Genomic DNA, 16,178 nt, shown 5'->3' with positions numbered 1-16,178 from the left:
ATAATGAAAAGTAAAGAGAGAGGGGGCGGATTTGGGTGGGGTCGACATATTCATGTAAACATGGAAAAGAGAACATAGTTTCGAAAGAATATTCAGCTCTGCTTGTCGAACATTCGGCTCACCGTGAAAAAGTCGCTGAACACGTCTTGCGAAAGTACAACATCGTTATACCTTGTTGCCCAGATCGAGCTTCGTCACCGTCTTTGCAACTTCAAAGACGTCAAGTGACACACAGACATGGGAAGTTCATCCAAGGTAGGAACCCAATGATTTCATTTTTATTATATTTTAATGTTATACTTCTTCAATCCAATGTATATACATCTCGAATTGGGTGATGATGGTGATTATTTTTTTCAATGTTTATGTGGCATTATAACTTGAGTTTCCTTTGTTGCATTCCATATGACGTAGATCTGTAAATATGATATGCTGTAGAAAATGTGCACATGATATTAAATTTTAGTGACGGTTTGATTTGAATTTAAGTTTCTTCTGAAAGGCTGTCTGATTGCAATATAAGGATAGTACCTTGGAACAATTTATGAATGTAGAGAAATTATATATTTTACAATGCGATGATGTATTTTTGTTTTGAATTAACTGAATTGAGTCATATACACTCAGGAGGCAAATTAAGCAGCACATATTAACTGGACAACTGAAATATTAATGCAGAAGCGAACCAATAGCGCCATATAGGGTCTTCAACTACTCATACCTGGCCAGTTTCCTGACCCATAATGCTAGTGTAGTCTGGTAATATAGACCCACTTAAATGATAACAATTTCAATTAACTACACAATACATTTATACCGCAATACTTGTGTTAACACGTAGCAAAACATTTACTTTTCCTCTCAAAAGATTTTAGTTTCTCTATACATATACAGTAATAGGTCAATGTATTCTCTGTAGTATTAGTAGGTATCTGATAAAAAGTATATTTTAAGACTATGTATTTATAACACACAGTATACGAGAGACCACACACACAGTTCACCCCCCCCCCCCCTTTAAAGCGGCTTATCCCTATAGCAGTATTTAGAAATATTGAAATATAGATAAGCCTTACCACCTGCCTTTTGCTGAGACGAAAATAAATATTGCTTACTCTGTAATGACGCAATTTGATAGTGAGATGGATTTAAATAATCAGTTTATTCTAGTATTTATTACTTCAAGGGTTCTTAAGTTATAAAACAAAATTAAAACATCTAGTAATTGCATTGCAAGAACAATTTCAAATCTTAAATACGCCTCAAAGCAAAAATATCAACAAATAAATTAAAATACTATAAAATTGAAACACTGTATTGTTTGTCATTAATTTGATATCATAGAATCATATACGCACATCTACTATTGCTTATTTAGGATGTAACTCCAGTTTGACAAAAGGTCGGCATTTGTTGTCACGGTAAGTGTAATAGTTTTTTGCTTTTAATATCCACAGCTAATTAATATTCCTTTGCAACATAGATCACTGCTCAAGACTAGTTTTCTTTTTTTTTCGCTTCTTTTCATAGACAATTCCCTCGCACTCTTAGCCTGGAAAATTAGACATCCCCCTCACAACTCCACCTACACCACGCCTACAGTTGCAAGAAGTAAGAGAGCATGGCATGCACTGAACACCATCTAAACATCTTCGTTGTGACTGGACTTCTAAGAAAACACCAACCATTTGTTACCAAGATGGGGGAGATTTTACGATGATATTATGAAAATAATGCATTTGAAGAGGCCAGCAAAAGTATTCTTTGCTGTGTTTTTCTTTACCTTGATACTGCAATTAGAACTTGGCTCTACTCACGTGGCTACTGCTTAGGAAGCAACAAAGACTCAGTAATTTTCTCAGTTTCCATTTATTTCATCTGCTTTAATCCGCAAATTACATTTCGTTAAAAATAGCTTACGAAAGCTAGTTCCATCTAGTTAAACATCGCCCGTTACGACAGACTATATTCTCACTACATATTTCGGGGATGCACTTGGTGAGCGGGAAATGAAAAGAACATAAAGTGCAATAATACCAGACATGTCAATGGTGAAGTTGGAAGGGACTGTGTATAACTTTAACTGTCATAAATTTCAACGATAACTCATAAACATGGTTCTAGAATTATTGTATGAGTACACTTGTAATCATCTGCATTATTAACGCGAGACAGGTTACATGTTAGATAGCAATTCAATATGTTTGACGAAATTCAACATTCCTACTGTGATTCAACTTTCAATGTACAAGAATATTAATTCATACTTTCGACGTCCGCTTCCTTTACAGTCATTTCTAAATCTTAATCAGATTAATCCAATCTCACTGAGACGTTCTCTCATAGAGAGAACGCTCCACTGCTGCTTTCCTTTAATACTGTACATAACATGAAAAACAATTATGTTTTACATTCATCATAGAGCTATTAATAGCTCCATGCATTCATCATTAATATGATGGAGTTTTACATTCATTGCTCATTGCAAGTATTGTTTTTATCATCGAAATTTACGTTACTATGTTGTCTCATTACTATGGATATTGTTGTGGTATTTTGATTAATAAAATCAGTCTCAGTATTTTGAAAACGTGTATATTTGGTGTCACTCTTTAATGACATTTTCAGTAGGAGCAACGAATAGCCCCCCAAAATATATATATATGTATACATGTATGTGGCGTTTATTGTCCGGGAAAGGAAACTCATTTCCATATTTGTTTCCAGCTGGTCATTGGTTCTTAGTAATATGATTTTGCCTGCGAAAAAAAACATTAAAAAACAACTACCTAGCATATTTTTAATGCATGCATTTGTCGATGTCACTTTGTCAAATAAGGCGCCTGTGCATAAAACTTTGCCTGTGGTTTTTCCCCCCATGAAAAAAAAAATATGTTAATAAAACAAGAAAAAAGCAAATCGGAGCTTTTCTTTCATGCAACAGGTCAATTGATTGTGTAAATGCAATGTCGATATATGTTTATGGTAATCAATGTACTTGTTCAATATATATTTTTGTATGTATATAAATACGACTTTGCTCTTCACCTTTATTTTTCTAAAATTATTTGATTCGTTTAAATGAAATGACAGTGCAATAATCAGTGTCCCTTTTAAAGTTTGTTTAATAATGTTTAGTTGAAATATTAATCAACTGTTAAACGCTAATAGTTTCACGATCTGTAATAGAGAACATATCTTACAATAAATTGATTCATACAAAAATTCAATATTTACCTTATCAATGTCCAAAAGCAATAATTAAAGACTGGGAATACGTTAAAAATGACTAAATTGTAGTTTTGATATTTGAGAAAAAAGGGTCACATTTCCAAATGCCCTAATAGGTAATACAGTCAAAAATACGTGGTGGCTGCAAAAAGGAAGGATGTGGAATGTGCCAAGTTCTGACCAAATATCTTGCATGTATTCATGTTGATTATAAACACGGCATATTCCCCAAAATATGTTAATATGTAAATGCTTCTTTAAATTGTTCTTTCAGGATCCATACAATGTAGCGCCCCTTATTTGCCTCACCACTCCTGGGTCAACGTTGCTGAACGTAATTATGATTTTGGCTCAAGAGTGACCGTCACATGCAATACCACTAATGAGGCATTCAATTTGCAATGTCACAACAAGGGATTGTGGAGCGGACCTGTCGTGGTTTGTCCCGAACCAGCCGGTGAGTGTTCTTTATAATGTTTAATTAGAATGCCAATTCCATTATTCATACGGTGATCCCTCATGTAAAAGAACGAGAACCACATACATAAAATAACCAATGTTACCAGTCGTTTAAAAAAATACTTATAAACATATACATGTACATAATTATATATATATATATTATATATATATATGCCTATATCATGTACAATGAAGACATTTAAAACCACATTAACTTTAACCTGTCATATCAGTAATGGACAGTGTCCCTCATGCTTCTCATACTGGGTAGTTTTGGCCAGCTTGATATCCAAATAGACGATGGATCTACCATTGCATATATATACTGAAAAAACGTGGGATAATCATTATATGACTATTAGCCAAATAAAAAAATAAAGTTTCGAACATGAGCATGACGTGATAAAAGGTATTGCTTGATAATGAGTTAATATTATTTCCAAAGTAATGTGGTTTAATGAATAATTGATCAATGTTGAACATTTTTTTTTTCTTTGTCATCAACTAATGACAACCGCCCCCTACACGTCATACCTCCATCATGTCCATATCTCTAGTGAAGGTGTGACGGTTTATATAATGTTTTGTGTTCAACTTCTTCAATTTAATCATATCTTTGTATTTCTAAAATTGCACTTAATGTCATACACGTGACCACCCGAGTTTGGTTCAATTTATGATTATCAGGTATTAATGACAATTCTCTTATTTGTGATCATTGATATCATTATTGTTAACAGATTTACGATCACTACTACCAGTATCATTTGCATTATTATTATAATCATCATCATTATTTTTATTATCATCTAAATCATAATCATCACTATCATCATAAGTATTATTTATATAATTATCATTATTATTATCGTTATTATTTTATTATTATCAAACATTTCAAATTGTTTTGTCAATAATGGTCAATAATGCTCGTACCATTAATACCATTCTTATCATCATCATCATCATTTAAGTAATATTTTTTTCTATTGAAATAAATGCATTTTTACGATTTTCAGTGGTGTTTTATGATAAATATGTAGCCAACGGGTCAAAATAGAGTTAGCTAACGGGTGCAAAGAAGATTGCATTTTTATACTGAGTTTAAAGAATATATAAAGTATTTGAAACTATTCCTTTTTATTTTTATTAGGGATTTGTAAGTGTGCGCTATGGCAAAAATGTATATGTGGATCCTATTTTGTTGTTCTTCTCCCTCTTCATCATTTTTTTTTTCTCCTTTTCTTTTTCATTTATGTTAGTATGTTATTCTACCATTACAGTTGATTTGTTTCTTTTGCTAGCTATTGGCACAATCAGAAAATAAATAAATTAACCCTTGTTTCATGTGTCTGCGCGGTGTCTTAATGTGATTGTTCTAACATTACACCAGATTCGTCTCTGTCTTAATTATTGCCGACATATTTGTTAGTATGCAACGTAAAAAAACCCAATAAAAGTATGATAAAATGCTTAAGAATATTTTACTCACTGGTATTTGTATCCTCAAACTTTTCCTCTGCAGCTCCTGTGTCCGCTCCTACTGGTTGCAATGCTCCGGCGCTGCCCCCTTTCTCATCTGTCCACAACCTTGCTCTGTCGTACAAAAATGGTGACAACATCAACGTTACGTGTAATGAGGATACCGATTGGTTCAATTTGACATGTAGGAATGGGACCTGGATTGGGCAAAACATTGTTTGCAGTGCCCCTGTCGTCGGTAAGATAAATATAATTTATATTAAAAAGACCTCCTTCAGAGGATATAGAAATACGCGAAAACAGCCGCTGTTAGAGTTACGCCAGCTGCACCAACTCCTGTAAAGCAATGGCTTCAGCCTCTAAGACGGCGGCGCGATTAAGTAAATGCATAACGTCTTGACTAAAAAGATATATAATATGCCTACCCACATCGACACCCACTCAATAACCCGTTCAAACACAAAAATAATCAAGAGTTTCGAGCTTGGACATAGATAAGTGTATAAAACAAATCTTTGATTTGAACCTTGAAATATGACATTTTAGCGAGGTGTGTGTGAGGGGGGGGGGGGGGGTGCACCGCTTGACAACAAATTTTCACAAAGTTCTTTACATGCAAACGTGGAAAACCAATTAACAATATTTTATTAAGAGTAGGTCTGAATTAAGTGATATATCGATCAGTACACTTGTGTAAGTTTGATATGATTGAACCTCTGCCAAATCTTTATATAGGTTTTAAATCGTAAATTGATAGTTTTTCATTGAGATCTTATACTGCATAACAGAAGGGTTTCATTAGCTGTATGTCACCCTAGCCTGTCCCCGCATTCAACAGTTTGAAGTTGTCTGCGTAATTTACTATGGGGTAATAATTTTCAGTAACACATCGGTCAAACTTTCCTCCAATGGAACCATGACCATTGATAAGTTGTATCTCCCACTTCTTTATTTACAGAATGCAATCCACCTATACTACCGAGTGCCTCATCCATTCGAGCTGTCAAATCTCGGTACAAGGTTGGCGATCAAGTCAATATCACATGTAACGACGACCCTGATTGGTTTGTGTGGGAATGCAGTAATGATGGCATGTGGCGTGGGGAGCCCATAATGTGCTCACCAATCCGCCCAGCACCTAATGGTAAATTGATTTCTCTTTTGACCATAATACACATTATTTATTTTGCATTATTTTTTTCAACAATTTGTATACTTTATAACATGATAGATCTACACGCATTTCTAAAAATATATATATATTTTTACAAATCCGTGCTGTAACTATTCGGAACCAAGATTTGACAAGTGTGTGAGTATACAATATGTATAATAATTTTTCGCCGACGTTCGTATCATTAGTTTCATATATATTTCCAATGTGAATACGGATAAAATATATATCATACATATTATACATTAAGTAATCCGGTATAAAATATTAATAATTTCCATCGTCACTATTACATATTTTTTCAATTCAGAATCTATTTTCTTTTTGTCTGATACCAATATGACCTTTGTTATCATACAGATGAAAACCCTGGAGCTCCAGCACCCATAATAAACCAAGTCAACGGAACTAGCAAACGAGAATTCTTTATCACTGGCCTCCTTGTAACAGCCGTCATTTTGTTTATCGTTGTTCTAATGAGCTTGGCGATGTTCTTCATTTTTGTGAGAAAGTGAGTCTTTCAAAAATTACATGTACGTTGTCGACACCAACATTTTACCCCCATCAGTATAAGCACATTTAGTCTGGTTAATTATATTTGAAAGCACACCTATAGGTACAGTTTAGCTATTTAGAAATTATATAGAACACATCCCAATGCTCCTGGCGACAATTTAGAATTGACAATAAAAATATTTGTCCCAATGAAAGTGACACGAAATACAGCTTGGTGGGCACTGATATTGTGACTTGTAAATTTTGATAATAAATTCTACCTTCAGTAATATATTTGGAGGGTTTTATGAAATCTTACCTTAATCGCAGATACATTGATTATAACGATGACGTCTAAAGGAAAACTGGAATGTATTGAATGTCAATTATAAATAATTTTAAATTGAATTGCATTTACCGACAATTCCAAATAATTAAAAAATATAAGAATGCAATGCGTTCAAGTTATCCCTTATTTTTCATTGATTAATTAATTCATTAATTTTTGTATTTGTTTATCATCATCACATGCCAATACGCGGAACATTTTGTATAGAGCAACGCTAATAACGAGAACATAATATAGATAAACATTGCCATAGAGAGGGAGGGAACGGGGGGTGGAAGATGAAACTATACAGACCGTGGACCTACTAAGAAATGTCCTCTTTGACACTGCCATGTTTGATTACCTTTATAGAGATAGCATCGGCTTTCATTGGTAAAACCGAAATTATTATATTCGATTTTAATATACCATCCGTCTGAGTAATTATGTTACGGACAGGTAAGATGGGTTTGCTTATTTCTAATTGATCTAATGCCAATTCGTACAATAACCAACTCGTCTAATATCATTTGGTCTACCATCAGTTCGTCCACCCTCCAAAGGGTCTAACTGCCGTTTCGTCCACTCACCATTTCGTCTAATAACAACTCGGTCCAATGACCATTTAGTCCATGTACCATTAGGTCTAATTTGACTAAGTCAAAATGAATGGGAAAAATGAATATTAGACTAACTGCAATATTGCAAAATATTGTGAAATTTCAATAGACAAACTGGTGATTAGACAAAGTGATTATTGGACCAAATGGTTCATGGACCAAAAGGTTGATAGAAAAATGTTGATGGACAGAATGGCATTATACTACATGGTATAAGGTCGACCGTAAGATAATTGGACAAGATGGCAATTTACCGTCAGATGGACATATTTTTTTTTCCTTTTTTTGTATTTGTTTTCTTCATTTTGTTACTCGTTTCATGTTTCTTCATTTGTATTATTCAGTCGTGGTTATGGCTTGGTATCATCATCAAAAGAAGAGATCAATGGGAAAGGAGAAAGAGGACCGCTACCTGAAGTTCCTGAAGGATATGCAAACTATGTTGCTGGTGAACAATCCCTCTACGTTGAACCTTACCTCAAGCAAAACGGAGATCCAAGCCCCAGCTACGAGGTCTACGAAAAACCAGTCTGAATTAATTGCGTGAACTGAAACCACCTCTTTGTAGAGAGAAACTGAAGTGATTTCGATTTGTGTATACAATTGAAGCATCTCCAGATCTTCTCACTACATTGTGTTGATAATATTTATATTTTGCTTAGCTTTTAATTACTGTTTAATATCCGGAAGCTTTGGATTTGTGAGAAGGGATGTTTTTGTGTATCCATGTCATTGTGCAACCTAGGTCTATATATTTTTCCGAAAAGTGAAGTATGCGTTCCTTTGTGGAAAAGGTAAGACTTATGGCAATTTCATAGTGAAAGTTATTTATTAAACCATAATCCCCCCATTAATAAATTGCTTTATTGTTCGTTTCCTAATTATTACGTCCAGGAAATTTCTCCTACATGTATAACTAATATATATCATAAAACATATAAAGTTGATGCACCATAGTGTATATGAGTAAGTGTGTGTGGATGTACGGAACTTTTATGATTGTAGAGTGAAAAACGTTTAAACTTAGTTTCCCAAATTAATTATTCAAAACAAAACTTACAATGTATTTAATCTGTAACACGGTTATAAATATCTATTGTGCATGTTGTAGGAAGATACGCCACAGATGATTTTTTTAACATTACACTGCAAAAACTCAGGTGTTGATTTAACACCAGCCCGGAATCTATATATGTCCACACCAGAGAATTTTTGAAACAACACCAGTTTGGAATCAAACTCATGCTGTTTTAATACTAATCGGTGTTGTATAAACACCTATATGGTGTTAGACCAAAACCAAACTGGTGTAGTTTAACACTTCTCTGGTGTGGACATACATAGATTCCGAGCTAGTGTTAAATCAATACCGGTGTTTTTGCAGTGTACGGTTAGCCTAGTTGTAGACCTCCTCTATGCTTTGAAATACATAATTTAGCAGAAGGCAATGTCACCGTACGATTACCACCAATGGTTCTTTTCGTATTTAACTGTATGTCTCTGTATTGTATATGAAATAAGATTCAAATAATTTATGTGTATATTCAAGAATAAACGCAAAAACATATGTTATAAATATGTGATCAATTTAACCGATTGTAATGTAAAAATGAATGCTAATCTCTGAAGAAAAAAAAACACACAATAGCTATTCATCCTTTGGAATAAAATAAACACGTATTCCACTGGTTGATGGCCACAGTGATATGGGGACGAAAGGGGAAAAAGACCGATTCATAGGTAATTTGGAGTGGGCATTAGTTGATGTTATGTTTCTGACAATTCGTAATTTGTTTACATTTCGAGGATTTAGAGGCTTAAGCAAGTTCAACAATATCATGGCGTCTTGTGCTTTTATCAAATAAAACAATACATTCAGGCACAAATAAGGATGTGTGTGGATACTGCAAAATTATGTCTTATTAATGAGAGAAGATTAAACAAAATAATGAATAATGTATTTTAAAAAATCGGTATAGACTTGGCCAACGTTCAGCTTTTTCTTAAATTTTCAGCTTGAGGGGGTTTAATGTGAGAAGAAGTACGAATAACCGAATCCGATACCTTTATCAATTTATTTAAAATTACAATTGGCAAATCTTTTTTTTCCATCCGTTGTGATTCATGATTTATGCGGTTACATTAGATTTGAAATAATAATTGTACATGACAGAAATAAGGTTAATTGCTGCCTTCTTTTTTGGACTCCTGAATTCGCCCTACTTGGTAAATTCGCGTTTCGTCCTCAAGCGAAAATTGCTTGGTTTAGTTATAGGTGTATCCACACTGTCTACGCATCCAATTGCAAACGCTATTCCTGACGCAACATAATGATTTCAATCAATTTATAGAGATAGAGGAGGGGTGCATGCTTTTGTGAGGAAAACACGCTCTGGTAGATGCAATGAAGGACTTTCATTTTTTTCGGTTGGGACTATGTAAATATTTTGTTTTCACTCTCCTTAATGTTCTTGTTTTATTATTGCTTCGGAAATCGGAACTAAAATGCAACTAATAGTAATACTAATGCAAAGAAAATGTATTTACTGAACCTACAATTAAGTACTTTATAACTATGAATGTTGGTGGACATTATGGGGAGTAATGCCCCGTGTAACCTTGTCATTCGAACAAACAGTAAAAGAGTGATTCCCCAGTTTTTCCAAACCGTGTTTCTCATCGAATGAAATAAATGTTTAAACTAGTGATTATGGTATCCACAAATAAGCGAAGTTTAAGACATTGATTAAAAAAGAGTACTATTAACAAATACACGTCTGATAGTGCATTTTGTTCACCATATTCACGGTGTCCGATAAGTTTCTGACTTCTCTCTACTCAGTTTATTCAAGTTAAATGGTATTTTGGTAATATTAAAGAAAGGATGAGCTGGTCGATTAATTATCTATAACTATTTTAATTCATAACGAGATAGACACTATTTGCTCTACCGAAGTCTGATGGTTAGTCTCGGAAAGAAAATAGTTGAAAGATTAATGTTTTGAGATTTTTATGGATAGCCCAATTTACCTAAATGGGGTTAAAGATAAATAATAGCAATTACAACAATTTGTATTATACCAACAATAATAACGTTTATAATAATAATGATAATAATAATAACACAGTGATAAATAAAGATAATGATAATACAAATAATGTTAATAATAATAATAATAAATGTGGTATTAGTAGAGGTAGATCATAAGACAATCAAAGATAGTTATTAATGATACGAATACATGAAATTTCAGCAAAACTGTCTTTTGTATAATTATATTCATAATATTGTTTATAAAGTTTATGCAAAAAAAAAACAATGACAAATGTGAAAATATCATCGATTTTCACGAAAGTTATTAGCACTCTCCCACTCGTGTTTTCATATTTGTCTTACTTGTTCCGATTATAATGGGGGTAAAATCAAATAACTGAAGTAGGCGCGTATAAATTTGTCATGATTTTACTGTAAAATGTTAATTCATTTTAAACCACTGTGTATTATACACGTATGTATACTCAGACTATCTGTTAATATAGAACATAAGGGTATATTGATGGACAAAACACAAATGTGTATTTCTTATCATTACGTTATTGTATTATTTTTTCAAGCTACAGACATATTATCTACAATAAATTAATTGAATGCATATTAAAACGATCCTGCTTTTGTTTGTATTTTATCCAACTGATGTTCACTAAGGTCTCTCATTGCCAAACTCCATGAGGGTGGGATGAATTCAATTAGTTCTAATTCAATTAGTTCTAGTCATCGCTAATGGACTTATCGTTACTAAAAATCTGATTTTATTCAAATTTACCATTCAGTTGCATTAGTAAATCATAAATGCAATTATTTCTGATGTCCTTATAGTGACACTGGCATAACCATTAACCATCGGTTAAAAAACAAATAAAAAAATCGTAGTAAAAAAAAATGCAAAGGAATTAACCAACCCTTGCTAATTGGTGCATTGAGATCTACGTACCTTTTGTATTTAATCTCATTTAATTAACTGTTTTGTTTTCTTGCAACTGTTTGAACAGTTTTTTGTTGTTGAGATGTTCCTGTAACCGGCAAAACTTGGATTTGGAAATTGCAAATCAAAAATAGCCTCAATTCCAGTAAAACGCATAATTTAACTTCCGTTGTTGTTCAGCATCAATTCTCCACCATTAAGATATCACTTTTCGTAATATTGTTAATTCATCTGACCGTAGTGCTCACACAATATATATCGTTTACTATCAAACTTCACTATTCATGCTATTTCAATGTCAAGTCAATGCGGGCAGATTTGAGTTAACACCACACCAAAAGGGAGGCAGGAATTGGGCTCACCTACGGACTTGATTAGTATTCAGGCTTGGTCCAGGTCAAGCTAGCAAATGGAAGTAGAATAAAATTTTGCTCGTCTTCAAAACTTGTAATTTAAATCTCTCACCAGACTTTTGGATTTCTTGAAATATTTCCGATTGTGAGTAAAGCAAAATATGCCATTAAAAAAGATTGATATTACATATCTTCAAGTTACTTTAAAAGATGTCCATATGTGCATTGCTGTAAAAGATTTATTTCTTAAGCTGCAGTGTATTCTTTAATTATTATTTTTTTTTTTTCGGGGGGATGAGCGATTTTGTGTGTTTTCCTTTTTAATACCACAATCCTTCTTTCATATATTTTCCGCAGAAGTTGCTTTGACCATGGAGATTCATGCTTTGGCATATTTCGATTGTTATAAAGGTTCTTTATGTCGAATTTCGTCAAGTTAGCTGATGTCATCCAAATATAATCATGATAATATAGTTAGCAAATAAAGCGGGCATTAAACTCGTCAACGGGCCTGTTAAGTATTTAGGATACATGTACGTCAAGCTAACACATGACAAAAAGCAAAATATATGGTAAAAGAAACAACTGTAGACAGACAATTATTTATTCAATTTTTATCTATAAGCCTTCATCAAGAAATGATGAAATTATTAAGGGAGCTTGTCAAAAGTCCATGCACCGTTCTTTATCGTTCTTACCGCATCCGGGTTTTCGCTTCGGCTTTCCCGCCCAACGTTCCCTCGCCTTCAAAGGAACGGCCGCCATCAAAGGCCCATTGATGCCACTGTTCTTTTGTTCGTCTTTCCTGCAAGTCTTAATTTCTGTCGAAATACCGAAGAATCTATTCTAAATAGCTCCCTCTACGACCAAAACAAAGGCGTGCCTTCATATTTATTGGTGGATCGGAGAGTTCGGGTTACTGTTCTGAACTATGGTATAGTAGAACTGGCATAATTATGCTTTCTGGCATAATTTCGAGCCTTTCAGCATAATTTTATTATGCCTGGCATAATTCTGGCATAATTAGACTTTTTTCTGGCATAATTTCGACCCTTTCAGCAGAATTTGGGGCTTGTCCATTTTTTTCTGGTACGAAATCCTTTATTTTCTGATTGAAGACCTTTTTTTTTTTTTTTTTTTTTGCTTGTCAATTTTTTTGGCGGACGGTTTTGCCCCCCCCCCTCTTGTGGAAAATCCTAGGGTCCAAAACGGTTTGGCATAATTTTTTTGCGATTTAGCATAATTTCGCTGCTCCTCTGGCATAATTGGATTTCTTTCACTGGCCACGCTGGTTCGGGTGCATTCATAAAGCCACGGTAGCTTAATCAAAAATCACGCACGTGTCATAAATCGTTACTGATCTTTCGAATTTGCTGCAATAACCATGAAAACCTCTTTTTTGCAATTGAAAGAGAGTCAATTCATGACGTTTTAGGTGGGAAAATAAGATTCCACACATTTTCGTTTCGTAGGCCCAAGCCATTCGTAGAATTCACGTCAACTTGGAATATTTATTATTACTCGCATCTGAAAGAAGTGTCGGGAGCCCCCCCCCCCCCCAAAAAAAAAAAAAAAAAAAAAGAGAAGGAAATGGAAAGATGAAATGAATATGACCGGAACAGCTTGGCACTATTAGGCATAGATAGATCAAAGATTTATTAGAAACTATTAAAAAAAATAGTTTGTTCTATTTTTGGACGGGCAACCATTTCCCCAGGATAACATATTGTCTCTTAATTTTCTTTATCTCCTTGTTTTAAAGAAGCGGGGCCAAAAGAGAAGATGAAAAGAGGAAGAAGAAAACTAAGAAGGATAGGGACAGAAAAGGAAGGGGAAACAGAGAGAAAATAAGAAAATAATATTGGGATGGAGGAAGAGGAAGGGTGAAAAAAATATGGAGGAAAAACAGTTGAAAGTGAAAAAAACTAGGAAATTTAAGAGGGGAAGAAATTTAGGATCGAGAATCAACGGGAGAGGGGGGACAAATTGGAATATGGAAATGGATAGAGACAGAAAATAAGGGGAACAAACATCATATATCGACTGAACATCATTTATTGTCGTTTCAATAACATGATTTTTTTCCAATATCCCAACATACCGGTATACTTATGCTTATGCTGATTTAATAATTACCATTTGTGCAATATTATACACCTGCATTGCGTTCTATTTATTATTTTTTTTTAGGGTGGGGGCAAATTTGAATTAAAAAGAGGGTTTTGAAAACATCTTGGGAAGGGGACTCTTCAGTATGATGACAGTTATTCAAGTGTTTCATTTTTTCGGCTCGTCTGGGAACCTGATCAGTACACAGGCTGGGTAGAGTTCAAAATGGCAAATGGACAAGTTCGAAATTCCACTCTGGGCATGATTAAGGTTATTTCAACTCGAATGACACTGTTGTTTAGTATTCAATAAATATGCTCTATTATTTCTTCAATTGTTTTTTTTTCTTCCACTTTTTCATAAATCCACAGGACAGAAATAATGCGACAAATTTGATCCTATCAGTTGGCCAAGTACATACACTTAGAAAATTAATCCTTAGAATAAAAGAAGTTCCTGCAGCAGAGTCTCGAGAACACCTATAATTTTACCAGATTGCGTAATCTTACAGGAAATTGGTATTTGGTGAATGGAACCTTACAAATTTCCTTTAATAAAACATCCTTTTCCCCTTTTTAAACAGACCTGTTCTGTTAAATTGCAGAAAAATTCCTGTTTTATGAATTTACAGAATGATTCTGTTTTTGGTTTGCAAAATCTTCTTTCTTTTTTTCTGTAAAATCAGGGTTTTTTTTTAACAGTGTACTAGCAACATCTCACTTCATTCAGGGTAGAAATACTTTCATTAAGTGTCCACTGATGTGCTGCTACAGTTACATGGTCTATGCATTTTCTGCGCCCTGCTATATTTTTCAGGCATGCTTACACAAAAATATTGCTTTGAAATTAGCCTATCCTGATAGGAAAAAAATCATATTAACAAACTTGTCCATCGGGTAACTACGAACTGGTCTATTGCACAGCCATCATAACCAGGTAATGTTAAAAAAACAAAAACAAGACTACGATCCTCCTCGTTCTAGCAAAATCAAAGCCAACGTAAAAAATATAAAGAATGTGAGTTGTTTTAGGGTAAATACATTAAAATGAAGTAATTTCATATTGTATTATATTGTTGATATTATCTAAATAATAGATGGTCGTAATACGTTATAGATATGTTTCACCGTTCAAAAACTCAACTATTTACCTCATGTAATACTTTGCAAGATCACCTAGATTTTGAATATGAAAATATGTAAGGAAGTTGAGCATGCACGTTTACTCTGGCGTCGTGTTGTGTCTGCGACATGACGGGGTAGAACAGAAATGTTCATGAAGTAGCACCCTATGAGATCCGAGCCTTATGTCGTCCTGTGGCATTTTGGATCATTCCTTTGTACGCGTGGATTTTTTTTTCTAGATATTTGTTCAGTATACGAAAGATTCTAACTAAAAACAAATGATGGGATATCTTTAAATTTGACAGCACGCGCAGTATGACAAAGGTGGATGGTTGCGCTTAAGAATTATTGACCACCGAATGGGCTCTCCTACATTAGCGCCAAACGAAATATCTATGTCAGATGCCACAAACCAGGTGAGGCGTTTATGCGAAAATTAAACAATGGGGATAGAAAATACACATTTGTCTTCTATTTCTCTCCGTTACTTGTATAAGTCTTGATAGTCTTGCAATTCTTCATGCGATTTGATACCCCCATGATAATAATAATTAAAGAATTTATAAAAATTATAATAAATGGATTAAAGATAATGACTACATAAATACATGTTGATCAAAATTATAATCACTTTATAGCGTAATTTGTTTGATATTCATTCGATTATTATTTTTTGTAACTGTATCCAACCTGATCAATCCTTGTTAAGCAGAGCAGTTTATATCCAAAATTAAATTGTGAAGCATAAATGTTTCAATAAAATATTTTAGATGGAAGAATGTGGTGGACAAATAAAGAACTGATTTGACATTCATAC

The 16,178-nt window shown here is 33.7% G+C and overlaps 1 protein-coding gene across 1 annotated transcript; it reads left to right on the top strand.

Annotated features, from left to right (window-relative positions):
- The first annotated feature begins 5,521 nt into the window (after window positions 1-5,521).
- Window positions 5,522-8,924, top strand: LOC135157947 (uncharacterized). The gene is made up of 4 exons (XM_064115153.1): window positions 5,522-5,555; window positions 6,134-6,319; window positions 6,710-6,860; window positions 8,137-8,924. Exons 1-4 carry the CDS (start codon window positions 5,522-5,524, stop codon window positions 8,324-8,326), a joined length of 561 nt encoding a protein of 186 aa, XP_063971223.1. The 3' UTR covers window positions 8,327-8,924.
- The last annotated feature ends 7,254 nt before the right edge of the window (window positions 8,925-16,178 follow it).

The sequence above is a fragment of the Lytechinus pictus genome, unplaced genomic scaffold, assembly GCF_037042905.1.
Source record: "Lytechinus pictus isolate F3 Inbred unplaced genomic scaffold, Lp3.0 scaffold_20, whole genome shotgun sequence".
Taxonomy (NCBI): domain Eukaryota; kingdom Metazoa; phylum Echinodermata; class Echinoidea; order Temnopleuroida; family Toxopneustidae; genus Lytechinus; species Lytechinus pictus.
This window is presented reverse-complemented; position numbering and strand designations above follow the sequence as displayed.

Bases quoted from the DNA above. Each gene is read 5' to 3' on its own strand.
- LOC135157947 (XM_064115153.1), top strand. From the start codon at position 5,522: ATGGCTTCAGCCTCTAAGACGGCGGCGCGATTAA. The intron at 5,556-6,133 runs GTAAATGCATAA...CTTTATTTACAG, and splicing joins TAAGACGGCGGCGCGATTAA to AATGCAATCCACCTATACTA. The intron at 6,320-6,709 runs GTAAATTGATTT...GTTATCATACAG, and splicing joins AATCCGCCCAGCACCTAATG to ATGAAAACCCTGGAGCTCCA.